The sequence below is a fragment of the Epinephelus moara genome, chromosome 4 (assembly GCF_006386435.1).
Source record: "Epinephelus moara isolate mb chromosome 4, YSFRI_EMoa_1.0, whole genome shotgun sequence".
In the NCBI taxonomy this organism is placed as follows: domain Eukaryota; kingdom Metazoa; phylum Chordata; class Actinopteri; order Perciformes; family Serranidae; genus Epinephelus; species Epinephelus moara.
In genome coordinates, this window is record NC_065509.1 from 13,704,045 (window position 1) to 13,723,607 (window position 19,563).

Sequence of the window (19,563 nt, forward strand, 5' to 3'; positions counted from 1 at the left end):
CAATGACGAGTCCCATATTGTATGACGCACTTAATATAAAATGTAGAACATGCAAACCAAAGGCTGTCCTCAACTACACCCCCATGAAAATACCCACAGAAACCCAATGAAGATTCCTCTTCATTCACTTCTTTTATTGTCATATATGTATATATGTTTGTATGTGTAAGTGTACCAAAAGTTATGTTTTGATAGAATAATCAGAAAGAATTGAAGAAGTGAATTTTATGCGTGAGAATTTTACTGTCTTCTGTGGGCAAACGAATATAAACACTAAGGAACTGAAACCAACAACAATCTTTATTCAACACTGTTTCTTATCCACCAGCAGTTTAGTGATATCCTTGCAGTTGTGCTCTTTACCGGTCTTGAAATGAAATCCAGAGTCTGCTTTGTTGGAGATCAAGACGAGACTGAGTAAAAATGCAGTCGAGACGAGACTGAGTCTTGAGACCAATGTCAAGTACCACAACACTACTAGAAAGTATAAACACCGTAAAAGAGAAAGAAGAATTCTTTTGAAGAAGTCATCCCACACTGAGTTACTGGTATTTGTGAATCACGAGATGCTACAGATATTCCCCAGAATGTTATCCAACCACTCAAAGCGTATCTCAGCAGTTTTTACATCCTTGTATTTTTCTCAGTCTGTCCTATTTTGTGTTTCTACTCCATCACATTTCAGAATCAAATATTCTTCTCTTTACTACACCACATTTTTATGGCAGCTGTGGTAAGTAGGTACTTTTCAGAATAAGATTTGACATAAAACAAATTGACAAACTTAGAAGATATTAAAGAATAAAACTGCAACATGAGCACCTCCATGGCGTCTGTAGTTGTGCACACTCAAACTTTTTCTATATTTTTTCATGTTAGCAATACTCTCATTAATATTGACACTATGGCAGACAGTGGTAAGTCTACTTTGAGCTAGATTTTTGAATATAGTGGAGATGATTATTCCCATGCAACTCTGAAAGTGAAAGACCTGTAGTTGATCAAAATCTTGCTAATTAAAGTATTAAGAATCCAATGTGTTTGTACAGCTTGTATTGCAATTTCGTTCTTTTTTTGTGTGTGTCTAGAACCTTTTCCACTGAGGTTTTGTGCAAGTACAATGGAGAATAAAGCAATGGTTCCCAATGTTTTTGACATTTAACCCTTTACAAACAGCAGTGTGTGGGGATGTCTGTGAGCTGTTCCCCCAAAAAGTGATCACCTCTTCAATATCTCACCTAAACAAGCAAAGGTCTGATTTTTCTGTATAGCTATGCTTCTTTTTCTTCTATTTCTGCCTTATTAATAATATCACGACCCCTCCGATTTATCTTTTGACCCTTCAGAAGGGGCCAATCCCTCGGTTGAAAAACACAAAACTATCTAGCCAGCTTACAACTGTAAAATGCTACACACTGAAGCATCAATAATGTAATATACATTTAACATATCTGTCACAGGGGCCATTAGGCTATTTACGACATGTTAAATACCTCTGATAATACTTATGTACTTTTACTTGAGCAGATTCAAGCCTCCACGCTGACGACAGCCATGGCTGGACGCATTATGGTTTCATGTTGTCCAACGGTCCCATTGTGTGTCCCATTCTCATGGACGTGATACCACCTTGAGGGAATTTCTTCAAAATTTTCTCAAACATCCACTGCTTAGAATTTGGTCAAAGGTAAAAGATCAATGAGAGCCATTACTCAACACGGTATGTCAGGAACAGAAGGGGAGACATTTGGTCAGATACTGAATTGGTGACACTAATCTTTGGTGTCCATCTTGAAACTGTGCTGATTGTATAGATCTTCTGTGTTGGAGATGTGTGTGAAGCATCCATGTTTGAAAATTTGGAGCTTCAGTGCAGTAACATCCATATTGGAAGCATTGTCTACAAACTTGACTGTTTGGTGGAGGCATACAACAGCAAGGTGGTAATTCTTGTTAGATGTTGTTTTGGTATTTTTTTCTGCCCCTCGGCTTATGTCTAAATGTAGGCCTACTGTTTCTGTTGTCCCCACTGTGATTTTCAGTTACAGATTAATAAAGGAAGTGTGTGGTGAGGGCGGAGGGGCCAGTTCTCAGATGCAGAAGTGAAACAAGCAAGTAGAACTTTACAATTACATACGCAATAAGACCGTGCCATTTGCCCTTGAGACTGACTATCATAAGAAGCAAAAACAGACAGAAAGGAAGCAAAAAGTCGTTCTGTGCCATGTTGGCCGAAGGTTTTCTCAGAGTGCTGCGTTACAGGGAGGAGAGAAAGTTTGCTTCCAAGCAGAAGAGTTCGCAGACACATCATCCGGAACAGTTCAACAGTATCCTCTTCGAGACAAACTCTACAGACCTACAAACAGATTCAGCTGAAGCAGGTAAACGCCCTCATAAGAGCATAAACTGTCTGATGTTGTGATAACTTTCTGTACTGGCTTCATGCTCTAATGTTAACTTTACACAGTGCTTCCCTTTTTCTATAATGTTCTTCCTTTGTCAGATTAAATCTTGCTGATGAAATAGTCAAACCAAACTAAATTTCATTGAAGACACCCAAATAATATTTTCTGTAATCAGGTCCAAACCGGGAAGAACTCGATCCTAGACCAGTGAAAATGGCACCTCAAGGTCCTGCAGGCCTCTTAATCCCTGGGTGCCCACCCCCTCTCAACCTGGACCCTGACTTTACAGCGTGCTTAGACGATTGTAGCCTGCTGGAACAGTATCCAGACCTGCAGGTGGCTGACTCAGGCCGCATCTCACAGAACCCACAGAGACCCGCCATCCCCTTGCACAATTTGTACACGCCTGCCCCTGAAGCCTCCCGTCAACCAGAATGGGCAGCCCAGGAGAGCCCACAAGGTGGGCGTGTCTCATCGATACCAGACCAGGGTTATCTGGTTATGGGAGCCAGTGTGAACATCAGCTTGGATCTGCCCGGATCAAGGTTGGAGCCCATGTCTAACTCGGTGCTGAACGGGCTGCTGGAGAAACAGCTGGAGGAGGTGTACATGCAGCATCTGACTGACAACTTGGCTCGATGTAACTCCCACCTGGGGAACAGCCTCCTACATGGCCTGGTGCCTCCGCCGCAGCCCAGCAGCCAGCTGCAGGGGCCTGACTCACTGGAGGCCAGTCTGGAACAGGGATCAGGAGGGGACAGCAACAAGAAGATTAGTTATCTGAGCACCCAGAACTTACCTCATTGCTCGTCTAACTTCAGCTCCCCTGTGCTGAGGATTTCAGAGGCTGACAATGCTCATATGCAATGAATGCATACACCCTGTGAAAGTGTTAAATGTGATGCTCAGCAAGGCTTTTTGCTTCTGTACTTCTTTACCTTCAGGTTCACACTCACAAACATGCAACTGATGTGTGAAAATGAGTACAATTCAGGATATAAATGCATGCTTTTATGTTTGTTTACTTATATTTACACAATGTCTTTGTTTACTTGCTTGATGAACTGATGCCCCATCTTTAATTGCTCTCATGTGCCATCTGCTGTTAGATTTAAGTACTACACCACCCTGACTTCACCTGACACACATTTACATTTATTTTATTGATATTAAAAGTGGTTGTGCTTAAAGTATTTATTATTTGAAGCAAACTAATCCAGTGTGAGTTTATAGATTTAGATGTATACTGCACATTGAAGCTGACCTGTAAATAGACATGTAATGGTAATATATCTATCTGGTCCATTGAAGGTAAAATAAGATTCCAATAAACTAATTTAGCTGTCTTTTTTAATGTTTTTAAGTGCATTTGGATTTAATTCTGCAGTGTTGATTTTGTTTTTATAATCTGTCTTTGTTCAAATTCAATATTGTGCATCCATCTCTTGTTTTAAACTGACATGTCAGTCTCTCAATAATGGCTGAATATACATGAAATATAATAAATGGTTAAGTAATGTGGTTGACTGTATAATTATTTTAATACGAGACGGGCACTTACATTGAAATTATTTCCCACAGGACTTGAAGTGGATACTTGTTTTTTATTTTATGTCCCAAAATCAGTTAAGACAAACACGATCAGTGTGACACAACAACATGACAAAATTAGGCTCTTGTTGAAACAGTCACAGTGTAGCTACAGAGTATTTTTTATGGTTTTATTTGTTATTTTTGTTGCCTTTTAAGGTGTTATGCTATATTGGGGTTGGTGTGTAGAATTTTAGGAAACATTCTACTACAAATTGTACTTTCACATATGGTTTGCAATGGAGGAGTCGCGATATACTGGTATAATGGTATACTGGATAACGGTGATGTTTGAAAATGAAATACTGACAATATCGTGTAAATAATCCAGCACCTTTTGAATTATTTCCCCTCCACTAAAACAATCTAGTTGTCGATTCACTATCCATTAAGTGTAATTGCTCTTTTTTAAGATTTTGTACAGTTATGATAACAGACTCTTTCTCCACCTTACTCGTATTTTGAGCGTAATTTATTTGCCAAAAAAGAGATAAATAGTGAATAATCAAAGTTTAAGATAAATCTGACTAATAGCATTATTATTACTTTAAAATGTTCTATAAATATTGTGATAATATCCTTATCGTTAACTCTCTGGGCCACAGTAATCGTGTAGTGAAAATCGAATATCGTGCCAGCCCTAGTTTGCAACATTATAACATAGTTTTTTATTACTCAGGATTCTGTATACATAATAACAGAAGCCTTTCTGTGGCCCATCATAGATAAACCTGGAGGTAAACAGATCAGGCTGTTAAATTAGATATATAGATTAAGTGCGACCTTTTTGACAACAACAACCAAAAAATAAGCCTACCAGAACAGTCAAATTTGAACTTCAATGGACCATCACCAAAAACCTTGATGACATAAATTAATCTTGAAGTTGGGATTTTCTATTTAGGATGACAGTTAGCCATGTGCGTACATAGATGCTACGTTTACCGTCAAGTCTAATCAGAATAGCACTTACAGAACCATAACTTTACCAAATATCCCTAGTCAGGATCAGTAAGAGTTTATCTTATCTCACATGACTTGGTGTGTCCATATAAGACGTGTGAAGGCCTCGAGACCTGTACTCAGGTGCGGTGTGTCCACATCACTGTAATACCGCACTTATACTATACTAACTACTGCAAATGATACAGGTTATGAATGAATAACAATTGACAGTTCTTACCCTATAACCTCCTGCTTAAACATCCAAGGCCGTGTGATGATGCTGTGCTTCAGTGAGCTGTTCATCACAACTTGGCAGGCTCCAAGCATCCACCACCATGCTGACTCTTTGGCTGAGTGTGGAGTCTTCAGTCATCCTAGAGGCACCTGCACCTCACAGCGAGCTCCAGCATGAACTGACAAAGCAATAGCCTGAAGATTTATGGTGCATTTGGCTGCTTAAGGTTGATTTGTAACCTGTGAAGCACAAATCCTCGCAGCGGGGCTTCCTCTGTACCCACAGTGAGGGTAATGGTGATCCATCAACATGCACTGACACACTGGGCTTGCTGCAAACATAAGATGACTCACTGATCTGTTTAAAAAGAAAACAGAGATTCGTTAAGCGTTTTCTCTAATTAACAGATTTGAGTCAACAGTGTCTAATCAGGCAATGTTACAAACAGCCTCTATCTGGAGATTTGGGCATTCATCTTTAAATTTCAAGGTTATTTGCAACAGCAAATCTAAAAATTAAATGCCAACAAAAAGAGAAGGAAAATGAGATTTTAACCCTGAGAGATGTATAAATCCAAGTCATTAAGTAGTTAGTTAAGTAGTAGAGTGAGGACTTCTTTTAAAGATGCTTCAGTAACACGATAATAAAACAAACTTTTGTTGTACTTTACAATGCAGCTGGAGCAACATGAAAATACCAAATGTACAGTAACAGAAGCACCACCCCGCTTAGATAGCATTATACCTGTATTTGTGTTAAAGGGTCTACAGAAGCAAACCCCCACAGGTGTTTTCACTTATATCACCTGAGTTATCCTCCTCTCAGGACTGTGTGTGCAGGTACAAAGCTTCAGTCTGTTAGTCACTGTTGTAAGTCGGCCTACTGTTGTGTTTCGAAGGGCATCATTCTTATGTGCCTGTGCTGTGTGTTCACATGGGTGCTTTCAGTGGGCTGATTAGACCTCTGTCCAGGCTGAAGCTGGGTAACGCTATGTAGGGAACTGGGGTCATCAAAGTCCACACACTCATAACGAAGGACCCTCACACACGAAGCCAACGTTCGGCTGTAATTCAATATCTGGCCAATTTAGCATTTTGAATCAGTTTGGCACACCAGCTCAGTGCAGAAGAAGACCAAACCAGATCAAAACAAACTTGTTATGTTGGTAAGATAACTTTGTTTAGCCACTGAGCTCTTAAGCAGAAACGGTTCCTACTGTTTGTCCTATGTTTCGCTTGTGCGTGGTAAACTTCTTTTGTTGTTTCAAAATCGGGTTGTGCTATTAATGTCCTGTTCCCTTTTTGTATTAAGAATATAGACTGCTGCTGTCTGCTGCTACAGAGTTATTTCCTCTCACATAGACGCAGAGCATATGTGCTAGTTGGCTGTTGGCTGTTGTCTGTACATTGTGTTCAAGTACAATATTTTGGCCAAGACGTAGGCAACATGAAGCTACATGATAGTCGGCCCTCGTAACCACTAGTTCTTTGAAGTCAGTTTGGTGTATCTTGGCCTTAAAAGGAGGGTGAGGGAGATGTGCAGAGGCCACTTTGTCTCTGAGGACATTTTGACTTGTGGGTAACACAGGAGGTAAAGCAAAAAACTTAATGATGGCTGGATTCTATTTAGGGTCCTGGTACTGCGTATTTTGGCTCACACTCTACGCTGTCATGACTTACTGGGAATTTGAATGGAACAGAGCCATTGCCAGTGTAAGGGTACGGTCACACATTGGAGAAATTAACACTGGTGTATGTTCGATCCCTGTTCCCTTCCATTCAATGTGAGCAGAGGGGTAAAAACATTCACTTCTGCTGGGAAAGCAAAGTTGCATCTTTGCATCACGTTGAGTTTAACTTAGGTGAACTTTGACCAGAAAAATTCTTTCAGGTCCAGTTCTGTGGCTGGTTCACATTAGTTTTATTCACTGTGCAGTGGAGACAGAAGGTCACAGCAAGGGTCCATCTGAGGATGAACATTCAGAATGAGGTTTTTATTGCATTAAATTAAGGTTAAGTCAGGGGTAGCCAACCTGTGGCCGCACACGACTCGCCCCTCTCTAGTGGCTCCCCATGGCTTTGGAGAAAAAATTATATATGGTTTGAATGATTCTTACATTCTCCATTGTAAAAATGTATAACCTATTCACAGAATTTAAGAAACCTCAACAGCAATGGTTTGTCTTGGATCTCCCTAGCTAAGCTAGCTATGGATTCCAGGTTTAAAAGGTGTTGGAAGACAATCAAGAATTGAACAGTGTGTGGACATATTGTTTGCTTTTACTGCCAACCCTGCAAAGTAAAGTCCCAAGCAATCATAAATAGCCCACTGCGGAGTAGCCACATTGTGGTAACATATTAATAAAGGCTCATTTAGAGCTATTAGTAATGTTCATGGGTGAAGTAGACTGACTGTTACCTTCATTCTAAGACTGAAATATGTTTTTGCGGCTCCAGGCAGATTATTTGAGAGCTTTTTTTGCCAAAAAATGGCTTTTTTGATCGTAAAGGTTGCTGACCCCTGGGCTAGGCTAAAACAGTGGGTTGTGGGCTTGGCTAATCAACAGGTCTGAGTGGCAACAAAGGTGACTTGAACTCATAAAGCCCAGGACAGGCTGATTACCAATGCAATCTGATTCAATCTGCCTTAATCCCTTCAACACCTTGAAGACTTCCTATAGCTAAAACAATGACACACAGGGGTCTATTAATCAATACTAAACAGTTTCAGAACTTAAACAGAGGAACAAGAAGGACAGTACATTAGAATCAAACTAAAGCTATGAGTTTGGGTTGAGGAGATATTGATTGTTACAATGTTTAACCAGCCAATATTGTGTAATGTTGGCCATGAAAAATAGAAACTGCTGTTCTGCCACTTGCACCTGGCTAAAATGATGGGCCTAACTGAGGAGCCACAGAGAGCCAGACTAACTTTATGTCAGCTTTGCAGAAGGCGTCAGACACATTCAGTGTTAACTATAAATATCCAGACCTCCAACAGGGCTGAAGGAAAGCAGGAAGCACTTCCACCTCAGTCAAAGCTATCAGTTAAAGGCTGTACAGCTTCATATTCCTGTGTTTAGAAGTGTGGTGTAGATCTATTATCAACACATTATAATTCACTATAGTCTGTTTTACACAGTAAACAGTTCCAGTAAGAACTTCAAGCAGTCATTATTAATGTTATTAATTACACCTGTACTTTTCCTGCTATTTCAAAATGTCTACTCTAAAGCTCTATTAGAAAAGACTGGATTAGAAAAAGTCTCACCTCGTCCCCACCGTATTTTTGTCACAAGAGAGAATACCACTTTTTAATAACACATACTTCACATATGGTTTATAAAATAGTCCAGATGCTCTTTCATGGATAGCTGACTAAAAAGACAGAATAAACCTGGGATTTACAATTTGGCATCCTAAAAGCTGTTTCCAATTTCCCATGGTCATCTAAGGTCACTGTGCTCCGGAAAACTGGTTAATTTTAAGCAGGTTATTGTTGCATTCATGATTCAGTGCAAACCAGATTTTGGAAAAGAAAAAACAAACTCGGGTTCAATCTGTTCTCTTGGACTAGAAAACGTGCAGCAACTTTCCAAAAGCAACAACAGATTTTAAAACCAAAGAAAAATGAATATTTTCACATGCCATCTGTTTGAAGTTCTGGAAAAGGGAAAGAGTCACACAAGCTTGCACATGCACCATATGTTTAGTAGCCTATTAACCTCAATCTTTGTGTGTGTTAGTGACCGGGACAAAGAAGCTTTCTTTGTTTATGTTACTTATACAGTGGAAGTCTGATACTGGCTGATAGTGGCTGCCATATTGGTACAGGGAAGCTGCCCCTCCTGTGTATTATATATGTATCTCTCCATTGCGACAGGAAATTTGCTACCACGGTAGTTGCCTGTGGCGTTACAAACTGCCACCAGTCAGTGCATTTCATACCGCAGGGAAAGGTGCTGATGTGTGTCAATGTCTCACACTGAAGTACAGGTACAAAACAGTGGTATTTGATGAGTTTGATGGTTGCCTCCTACCTCAAAAACCGCCACAAGCCAATGAGTTACATCCCGCCACAAAAGGAGCCTCTGTTGCTGAGATCACTGACAACTTGCACAAGTTTAAAGTGAGAAGGGGCTGGGAGATCCTTCCAAGCAAATTAATCAATAGACAAGTAGGCTATAACTTGATTTATATGTTGTAGTTTATTGTGGCTGTATTAAAATAATGCCACAGTTTGGTATTCAGCAGTCTTACAATGACAGAAACCTCTTGCCGCTCATGACAATCTAGGAGGAAGAGAAGCGCTGCTCAGCCAGGAAGACAATCCACGAGATTCTTCTGACCAAGTCCACCGAAAAAATGAATCTGTTCCACCATGACATCTTCTAGAACCAGAAGGTGCCTGTGGCAGACTGTTCTTGCTGTAGCAAGACATTTAGTGGTCGAGACCAGTAGCCTGGCTAAAATTTCTTCTGCCCCCCAAAACCCAGTGAGAAGATGATCAGAACCACTGGGCTCTCCAATGTGGTGATTCATTTCCTAAAGTGAATTTAAGGAAGGCCAAAAAAAAAGAGATAAAATGAAAAAGAAATCTGGAGTGATGCACAGAAAGACATGCACACTGCTGCCGTTGGTGGAAGAACCAGAGCGAGCAGAAGAAGACCTGCAGGAACTGCAAAGACGGCCTGAAACATGGCCAGCAAATGTCCAGACTGAAGAGGTGGATGAATTTGATGACATTGGAGTTCTTGCTGCGGAGGTGATGGAAGAATCCACGGAGCCAAAAAACAGATAAGAGCATTTGGAGATGCTTTCTGAATTGGCTCAATGACCTGCTGCATGAGCACAACTGAAGGAAAATTGCCAGAACATACAGGAGAGAGGAAGACGAATATTTTTTCCACTTAATTTTCACTCCCCTGCTGTAAACAATTTACCTATGATTTGCTGTTCTACAAATCTTCTCCTCTGGTCTCCTCTTCTGTTGTGTAGCTTCCATCATGACGTGACCAATGACCAGAGCTGAGAGAGAGCAGCACAACAGGCAGAAGTTTGGTTGAATAATAAGGTATAATGTCACATGGCAAGAAGATGGTTGTATTTGAAATATGAACTGATTTTCATTATGCCGATGTATCCAAATCAACCTGCCACCCACCCAAATTAATTATTTTCTCTACTTAGACCAGCACCTGCATGGACATTTCACTCCTTCCCTACCAGTCCCTAAAATGTCTGACCTTGACTAAACTGGCTTGTATCTGTGCAAAGATTGTCACTAGAGAGGTGTTGTCACATTCCTCTGCTGAAAGGAGCGATGTCTGTGCACTTCCCTCTGAGATTCGAATGTACCTCAAGCAAGCTAGATTAGCTACGTCACTAATATGAAAGCCAATTGCTGTCTAATACTGGAAGCACATTTTGGAGGGGGACTGCCTTCGACACAAAACCAGCGAAGAAACCTGACACCTCCACAGCAGAGTGGACCTGTCAGTACAGAGAGCAGAGTTAGCATTAGCATAGTGAAAGTTTTGATAGCAAACATGGTAGAGTGTGCAGTGTTTGGATATAAACCAGGTCATGCCAACACACATGGTTAACATTGTAGCAGATATTAGCCTACTGTGTGTTTCACAGCCAACGCTGTGTCAGTCACTGCCAGTTACAAGTTCGCAAGCTAATAAACAACATGAATAAATAAAATATGCTAACTACACTTTCTGACGCATCTGCTTATCTCTGACAGACTTGTCTCTGAGTCTGGGTCTGACTGAGGCTCAAACACGTATGGCTGAATCTCTCCACCTCTGATGCTAACGCCCGCCATCATGCTCTTTAACTGGTCAGTTGGTTACCAGTCTTGCACTACTAGCGATGTGTCAGCACTGGAGATAGTGTAAAGTAAAACCAACCACAATCTATGCTGGTGGCCAGATCCAGAATTTATCAGTGAGAGACACACAGTAGATCAGTCTCCAACCCCTTTAAGTTTTTTTTTACTTTTAATGTTGGGAAAAACCTGTTTAATAAAATATTAATGAATTAATTAGTATCTTTATTTGATTTGATTTGATTCTTTTAAAAGCACAGTTACTCAAAGGAGTATCATGACATAAAAAAAATCCCAGAGGACGGCGCTTAAAAGCATGACTAAAAACATTTATTTCCAAAGTAGTCCTTGGAGGAAACAGCAAACAATACATCAAATCATTAATTAAGATTGGTAATTATTTTTCCACAAAAGCCACAAAACCTACCAACTAGCTGTGGTTATAAACTCGACTGTTCCTCATGTGTAAATCCACACAGTGGCTCTCTTAATGGAGACGAACTGCTACAGTGATCGCTGCAAGTATTTAATAAACTCAATGTCATTCATATTCATTCATCCTCTATTAATCAGTGTTCATTTCTATGATCCAACCCATCAGGTTATTAACCGCAGTGCCTGCAGATATAACTGCCATCAGTGCATCACCAGTGTGTGTCATTTACAATCTGTTGATGGTGGTATCGTCCTTCTAAACCTCTCAGAAAGTGGTGTCCCCACCAACGAGAGTAGGTGTGTGTGTGTGTGTGTGTGTGTGTGTGTGTGTTGAGCTCTGTACTGCTGGTTGGGTATCATTGCTAGCTCAGGGATTCCTGTGCACATTAGTGGCTGCCTGAGTTGTGGTTAGATTGTTTTGTGTGTGTGTGTGTATATGTGTGTGTTGCTCGCCCTCCCCCTATCTCCATAACCCCTGTCCTATTCTCTCCCTGTCTCTCTCTCTCTCTCCTGTTGTCCCAGCATGGCTGCAGGATGGCTGCCCTGTGGACTCTCTCTCTACTGCTCTCTGCCTGCCTGCTTTGGCCTACATGTTTGGCCCTGACCCCCCCAGCTGAGCTCCCGCAGCCCCACAACCTGCCCCCCTCGCTGGGCTTGAACAGCAGCGATGTCAGCCTGTCTGTGGATCTGCCCATGGCTCTGAGGGTTTTCAGCGTGGACTATCACCATGTGCAGGCTCCCTTTGAGATTGTGCTGTGGATCATGCTGGCCTCACTGGCCAAGCTGGGTAAGCTTCGGTCTGTTGCTCATACGTGAAAAGTCACAAGATGCTACTGGAGGTCAATAGATGCTGTTAGAGGGTTCAAATCTGAAGTGTGTAGGTCTTCCTAAGATATAAGAAAATGTATTGAAATTATCTTTATATTTAGAATGTTCAAGCTACTACAAGCGTCCCATCACTACCCAGCTGTGTGCTCATTATGGTGTGTATGAGCTGTTGGTGCAGCTCCACATTTGTGCTGTCAGTCTGAGTAAAAAGTCACAGAGAGTCACAACATGGTTGAATCCAGTGAGCATGATGTCGTTTTATCGTCTCTGTCTCTAACCTCCAGGTTTCCACTGGTCAGGTCGAGTCCCAGCCGTCGTCCCAGAGAGCTGCCTCCTCATCATGGTGGGCCTCTTGGTTGGAGGGGTGATCTATGGTGTCCGCCACTCTGCTCCTCCGACCCTCAGCGCTGACGCTTTCTTCCTCTTTCTGCTCCCGCCCATCGTCTTGGATGCAGGATACTTCCTGCCAGGGAGGCTGTTCTTTGAAAACCTCGGCACCATCCTCTGGTTGGTACAAAGTTTCAATAATATGTTTTAACATATCTGGACAGAGAGGTTAGTTTTCAAAATTAAAGTTTACGGCTGGGATCAAGTTTTCAAGTGTGTCTATCTACATGAAAGGGAAATTCAATTTAAATTCATACAACATGCACAACACTTCACATTTTCCACTAACTTTTCTCAGCGAATCCCTCAAAAAAGTAGGTTCAAAGAAATATTCTTGTCACATAAAGGGGGGAATATACAGTAATTTAACTTCTTGAAAGTGCTAAAAATCAATATTCTTTAGCCATGCTACTGTAGCAGTGTGGCTCTGGTGATGGTGCTGTCGGTGATCCTTCCACCACTTTGGTCCAGACTGGCATTTCTCTTCAGCTGTTAGATGAATTGCCATAAAATTTTGTGCAAATATCCCAGAGGCAGCGTTGTAGTATTTGAGACTGGTCTCGGTCTCAGTCTCACCTCTTGTAGGTCTCAGTCTCATCTCAGAATTGAGCACATTCTTACTCAGTCTTGTCTCAGTTCTCAGTCAAAGAGGACTCAGGATTTCAAGCCCAGTCAAGAGCACAGCTGTGGGAATATCACTGAATTGCCTGTACACATAAAGAAGTGTTGAATAGAGATGCTTAAGTTGGTTGCAGGTCCTTAGTGTTTGTTTGCTCATAGAGAACAAAGGAATATGCCCACACATAAAATCCACCTCTACAATGCCTTTTGATTACTTTATCAAGACATTTCTCATGGTACCCTTACACATACACACATATAAACAACGTGGAAGTAAATAAAGTGAATGAGGATCTTTATTTGTTTTTTGTTGGTGTTTTTATGGGAATATGGAGCTCTCAGATCATTTTTTCAATGTGTTTATTTCCCAAAGGCACCACCCATAGTGATGTGGCGATGTGATTTAAATAGTTTTATAAATAGCATTACACATATCTCAGAATCTGGTTAGACAGCTAATTATCGATCAGAACTCATATTGAGTATCTTACTCAAAAAAATAGAGCCTACTTCTCCTTTGAAAACAGAAAAACCATGATACAGTCAACCATGCTGTCCACAATAGACTGTGGGGATATCCTGTGTACTCATGCTGCTGCTACAACCCTCAAGCCCCTTGATACTGCCTATCATAGTACCCTGTGCTTCATTACAGCTGATAGTTATCACATTCACCACTGTGACCTGTATAAAAAGGTTGGCTGGCACTGGCACTGGCAGCTAAAAGACATCTACACACCTGCATCTTCATCTATAAGGCCTCGCTATTCAAACTACCAGGATACCTAACATCCTTATGTACCAAAATCATCTATATGGGACCAGATCGCAGAAGAGACTGGTTTTAAAAGTCCCTCCCTTGGTTTTTATAGCCCTGCTAAGCTGCTGATTGTGTGTACATCTCCAGGTATGCAGTCCTGGGAACCTTATGGAACGTCCTGGGCATCGGCCTGTCTCTGTACGGTGTGTGTCTGCTGGCCCAGAGCTCTCTGGGAGACGTCTCTCTGCTCCACTGCCTGCTGTTTGGCTCTCTGATCGCTGCTGTCGACCCCGTGGCCGTGCTCTCTGTCTTCCAGGAGATGCATGTTAACGAACAGCTGCACATCTTGGTGTTTGGAGAGTCGCTGCTCAATGACGCCGTTACCGTGGTGAGGGGAGACGTGGTCACCAGGTAGTCTCAAAATAGAATACCTTTTCCTGTGCATAATACATCTCTCCTTCTCCCAGGTGCTCTACAAGCTGTTTGAGTCCTTCCTCCGTCTGCCGTCAGTGTCGGGACTGGATGTGTTGCTGGGTGGGTGCAGGGTGGTGGTGGTGGGCCTCGGTGGCCTGTTTGTAGGCCTCTTCTTTGGCCTGGTGGCGGCCCTCACCTCAAGGTTCACCTCCAGAGCCCAGGTCATTGCCCCGCTCTTTGTCTTCCTCTACTCCTACTTGTCCTACCTGACCTCAGAGATGCTTCACCTCTCTGGCATCATGGCGTGAGTTCTGCCGCGTATTTAACTCAAAGACCTCCTTTTATAAATATTTAGCTTGGTTAAATCTGATTATGTCTCATATTTTTCCCCTCTTGTACAGCATTGTGACCTGTGCTGTGACCATGAAGCAGTATGTGGAGGCTAATGTGTCTGAGCGCAGCAACACCAGCATCCAGTACTTCCTGAAGATGTGGAGCAGCGTGAGTGAAACCCTCATCTTCATCTTCCTGGGCGTGTCCACAATACAGGATGTCCACATGTGGAGCTGGCCCTTTGTCTGCTCCACGCTGCTGCTCTGCCTCATCTGGAGGGCCACAGGTAATTTTAAATCTTTTCACGTAACCACCAATATACCACTGACGCTCTGTCCAGGAGCTTAATAAAGAGCTGTCAGAATAGAGAACTCAACACTTCTCCCTCCTCTGAAGGTGTTCTCCTGCTGACTGCTGTGGTCAACAAGCTGCGGAGGAACACTGTGACCTTTCGAGATCAGTTCATCATCGCTTACGGAGGCCTGAGAGGGGCAATCTGCTTCTCCCTCGTCTTCCTGATCGATGACTTCCCAAAGAAAAGACTCTTCATCACAACTACCATTGTGGTCATCCTCTTCACTGTCTTTGTACAGGTGGGAGAATGATGTCACTGAATGACCACTTCCTATATCTTCACATAGTAGTTTTTCTTCTTTGCGTTGCATTTGTTTGGCTTTGTTTTGTCCTTTTTTTGGTTATATTAGTTGCGTTTGGTGTTGTCTTGTTTCCAGGGGATGACCATTAAGCCTCTAGTAGAGCTGCTGGATGTGAAGAGGAAGAAGAGGGCGCTGCCTACTGTCAGCGAGGAGATCCACAGCAGGGTGAGTAATGACATCACTTACTTACATATACTGCACATGTATTATTAGTACAGTTTGCTCCAAGGGTAAATTAGTCAACTTATACATTGAGAGAATGTAGACACCAAAATTATTCATGTCTTGTCAATACATCACACACTCATGCATCACCTCAGTTGTTTTTACAGTCATAATTTCTTTTTTTTTTCCAACATTTTTCATACTTTTTAAACGACGTTATGTCAGTATAACAAAGTTAAAACTTTTGAATAACCAACCTGAAATTACTTGCTATAAACTGATTTAAAACTGCTCAATATTTAGCTTTGGACCTTCACTGTAATTTTATTTTCTTACTTTTGGAATTACGCTGTCACATCGTGGATGTATCACAGCAAATGATCTATCAAACAAAAGATTAATTTGGTGTCAATATGTTTTATAAATTAGCAAATTATGCATCTTCAAATGTACCTTCCTTAAATATTTTTCTTGCTGTCTGGGGTCATTGTACAATACTGCAAAATTCTGCAGTGCCACGAGCTTTAGTTCTTAGTAACAGAAATGAGTGTGTGTGTAAACACAGATCTTTTTGAAATTTCATCTGTGAAAATGAAAATAACAGTGAGAGTTCAGCAGAAAAGGTGCAATCTGCTTTGTGATTATACATTCCTAATATATATGGAACATGCAGTGATGGACACCTACTCTGAAATAAGACAGTGAAATGATATGTAGAGGCAAAAGAAAATCTATGAATGATATACTGACATCTTGTCTCCTCTCAGCTCATTGATCACCTGCTGGCAGGAATAGAGGATGTGGTTGGCTACTGGGGGCAACACTACTGGAAAGACAAGTTAGTTTTTCTTGTTTTATGTTCACTTCTGCCTAAAAATGTTTGCATGCTACCCAAAAAAATAGGCCCTGAAATGACCAGTAGGTGGCAGCAAACACCACATGCAAAAGTTCCTCATCATTTTCCACCAGTGAGGACACATAACAATGTCAAAGTATTTTGTGTGTGTGTGAGGTTTGAGCAGTTCAACAAGAAGTACCTTCGCCGTTTCCTGATCCGTGAGGATCACCAGGCTCGCTCCAGCATCCTCAGAGTTTACCAGGAGCTGGAGAGGAGGGAGCAGAGGGGAGACGAGGAGGCGCCACCACTGTGAGAAGACATGTTGTTACTGTATGTTATAGTTTCTTGTATCAGGGCTCAGGGATCTCCAGGACTTGATGGAAGGAGTTCCATAGGATCCTAAAAACTAAGTAAAGTTTTATGACCATCATGGCAATCTGTGCTAATCCAACTCTTTAAAAAAGAAAGCAAGTTCAACACAACATTTTATAAGAATCCTTTTCAGCATCTGTTTGAATGTCAAGAAGTTACAGAATATCTCGACCTACTCTGTCAGTTCCCAGAATTCTTCCCATGTTACACCTTAATCATGCCACCAAAAACTGATGAAATGTCGGTCCTCACAACACAGTTTCTGGCCTTATGGATGTGAATATTCACCCCTCACTTTTAGAGTGGACCCTCGCTCCCACAGCCGTCCCCTCTTACCAGAGGAGATGGACAGCATCAGGCGAATTCTCTCCAGAAACCTTCAAAACTTCAACAACAAGGTAAATTCACAGCTTTGGTTTGTGTACCTTCGTTTTCATGAAGGAATCATTGACATGCACTATAGATACTGTATGCACTTTTAATCTGCTGTTTGGGTTCATGTATGATGTATGATGATGTCACTCCAGCAGACACCAGCCTACAGCAGACACACTCTGCACCAGGACGCCACCACGGACAGAACGAGGAAGCCTCTTTACAGACATCAGAGTCTGGGAGAAAGATACACATATATTACACAGGTACTGTATCCATGTAAACAAGTCATTGAGTCTAGGCGTAGTATTAGGTCATTATTTGTGTGAAGAAAATGCCTCTTTACTCAGGGAGAATTATCAGTAAGACTTATTGAGTTTAATTTATTCCTCAAACTGACTTAGTTTAAACTGTCAGCGTGTTTTACTTTGACTGTGACAGGTGGAGGATGCAGAGTTCAATGGCTGCCGCAGAGTGAGAGCAGGACTCAGCAGGTCTCACACAGGTAAAGTGAAAGACGGTTCAGTACATATTAATATACCAAAAATAAAAGGATCGTATGTATGTTTCTGTGTGTGTGTGTGTGTGTGTAAGATACTGCTGTGGTATAGGACAATCTCTGGTAATCTGGTAAAAGGATGACAGAACTGTTTTTATAAATGATATTATTAGTATATCTGTACACAATTCTAGTTTTTTCTTTCCACTCCTGTGCCTCCTCTCAAGCTTTCAGTAGTCACTAAAGACAGGTTATAAGAATATAAAGACCTATCATCAGCGTGTCCCTCTTCTCCATTGTTGGGGAGTAGTGAACTGTAATTAAACTGGTATTATCAATATTGTGCAGCAGCTTGCTGGTAGTTCAGCTACATTCATATTTGTACAGTGATTCAAGTACTTAAATGACTTTTTTTTTTTTTAACTTTTTTTCTGCAGTTAACTAATGAAACTACAAACATTTTTGGGCCATAAAGGGAAAGAAATTATTATTTTATTTTTATCATTTTACCATTGCCTGTCTACTGCTATTGAACTTCTTTTGCCCCAAGTCAGTCAGAAGCATTGTTGGGAAAATTACTTTTGAAAGGTAGTAGGTTACAGTTTCCCTGGTTACACTGTTAAAATGCATTAAGTAATGACACTGTTTAAATTGTTTTAATTATTATAATTTGATTTATTAATAAAAAAAAAAACTATAAATAAAAAAGGGTTTTGAGCATAAAAAATTACTTTTGTTGAATTAACATGGTTTAGTCAGTTTACAACTTATTTTATGAAGTTGGTTGAAATCAAAAACATTTTTGACATTTTTGAGTTGGATGCAATTAAGATAATTTAGTTGGAATGTCATCAATAAAATAATCTGACCACTAAATATCACCACAACTTTTGGATAAATATTAAGTTGATTCAACCTAATTAAGCTTTTTCATGTCAAAGCAAACTAAACTAATTGAGTTTGTCAGATTATAAAAGACACGTAGAACAATGCCAGAGTTGTAACTACTTTAAAAGATGCATGCAAATTGTTACCTTGATTTTTTAAAGTTGAACCAGTTGATTCTTTTTAGAGTTTGTGAACAAGTACGAACAATAAATTTTAGTGACTGGCGTTTTTTTGTTATAATTCCGCATCACATGTATCTTGTCAATTTGATCATTTTTTCAAAGTACTTGTAGTTTAATCTAATTTTTCTAAGTAGCCCAACCAAACTAGACTTCTCCCTAAGGTAGCTTTGCTGTAGTTCAACTTCTTCCAGTGCAAAGTAATCAGTAACTTTCGATGTGCTTTCAAAGTAGCTTCCCCAACACTGCTCATCTCTCTCTACCTCCTGACCTTTGACCCCGACAGCTACGGTGTGACTATTCTGACTTTGTTGGCCTGGAGCTCACTGCAGCCTCTCTTCTCTTGGCAGTGTGCGCCATCAGCCCGAGGCCCGTCCTCCAGGACTCATCAGTCCCAGCAGCTTCAGCTCAGACCGGAGGGCCAGTGGATCCACAATCTTCAGCTGCCAGAGAGGAGCAGATTTCTCCACAACATCAGCAACCTGTGGGAAGAGCCCCGAAGAAACAACTCAGCTTTGTTTTGGAGAGCGAGAAGCAGCAGTGAAGGCAGACTGGGAGAGAGACAGAAAGGAGAAGGAGCGGAAATGTAAACCAGTGAACTCAGTGTGTTCAGTCAAAATGGCTCCATAAAGTGATAAGTACCTCATATTTATTTAGCCATAGAGTTGTGGGTTTCAAGACTTGATAAAAGGTTTTTGCAATTTCATGGATATCTGCCAATTAAAACTTTTTAAATGGATTAAATAATTCACCTTCCGGTTTTATCATTCTGAGTGTTTGCCAGCTACATTAAAGCGTTC

At 41.1% G+C, this 19,563-nt stretch overlaps 2 protein-coding genes across 4 annotated transcripts; both read left to right on the forward strand.

The window, feature by feature from the left end:
* The first annotated feature begins 2,126 nt into the window (after nt 1-2,126).
* On the forward strand, nt 2,127-3,923 carry si:dkey-237j10.2 (uncharacterized protein LOC568721 homolog). Its single transcript, XM_050042230.1, has 2 exons — nt 2,127-2,381; nt 2,581-3,923. The coding sequence occupies exons 1-2, from the start codon at nt 2,225-2,227 to the stop codon at nt 3,273-3,275; spliced, it is 852 nt and encodes a 283-aa protein (XP_049898187.1). The 5' UTR covers nt 2,127-2,224; the 3' UTR covers nt 3,276-3,923.
* Nucleotides 3,924-11,848: 7,925 nt separating this feature from the next.
* LOC126388840 (sodium/hydrogen exchanger 2-like) lies at nt 11,849-19,484 on the forward strand. 3 transcript variants are annotated; one of them, XM_050042148.1, is made up of 13 exons: nt 11,849-12,235; nt 12,561-12,783; nt 14,192-14,432; nt 14,512-14,762; nt 14,860-15,077; nt 15,188-15,384; nt 15,523-15,612; nt 16,380-16,450; nt 16,625-16,759; nt 17,124-17,220; nt 17,350-17,463; nt 17,639-17,702; nt 19,114-19,484. In XM_050042148.1, exons 1-13 carry the CDS (start codon nt 11,983-11,985, stop codon nt 19,305-19,307), a joined length of 2,148 nt encoding a protein of 715 aa, XP_049898105.1. In that variant the 5' UTR covers nt 11,849-11,982; the 3' UTR covers nt 19,308-19,484. The 3 variants fall into 3 exon arrangements, with proteins under 3 accessions (XP_049898105.1, XP_049898108.1, XP_049898109.1); XM_050042151.1 differs by having other exon boundaries at nt 17,353-17,463; XM_050042152.1 differs by having other exon boundaries at nt 12,576-12,783.
* Nucleotides 19,485-19,563: the final 79 nt, after the last annotated feature.

Coding starts and splice junctions, on each gene's coding strand:
- si:dkey-237j10.2 (XM_050042230.1), top strand. CDS start 2,225: ATGTTGGCCGAAGGTTTTCTCAGAGTGCTGCGTTACAGGGAGGAGAGA. Junction 2,382..2,580: donor AACAGATTCAGCTGAAGCAG/GTAAACGCCCTC, acceptor TTCTGTAATCAG/GTCCAAACCGGGAAGAACTC.
- LOC126388840 (XM_050042148.1), top strand. CDS start 11,983: ATGGCTGCCCTGTGGACTCTCTCTCTACTGCTCTCTGCCTGCCTGCTT. Junction 12,236..12,560: donor GGCCTCACTGGCCAAGCTGG/GTAAGCTTCGGT, acceptor TCTAACCTCCAG/GTTTCCACTGGTCAGGTCGA. Junction 15,613..16,379: donor GCGAGGAGATCCACAGCAGG/GTGAGTAATGAC, acceptor GTCTCCTCTCAG/CTCATTGATCACCTGCTGGC.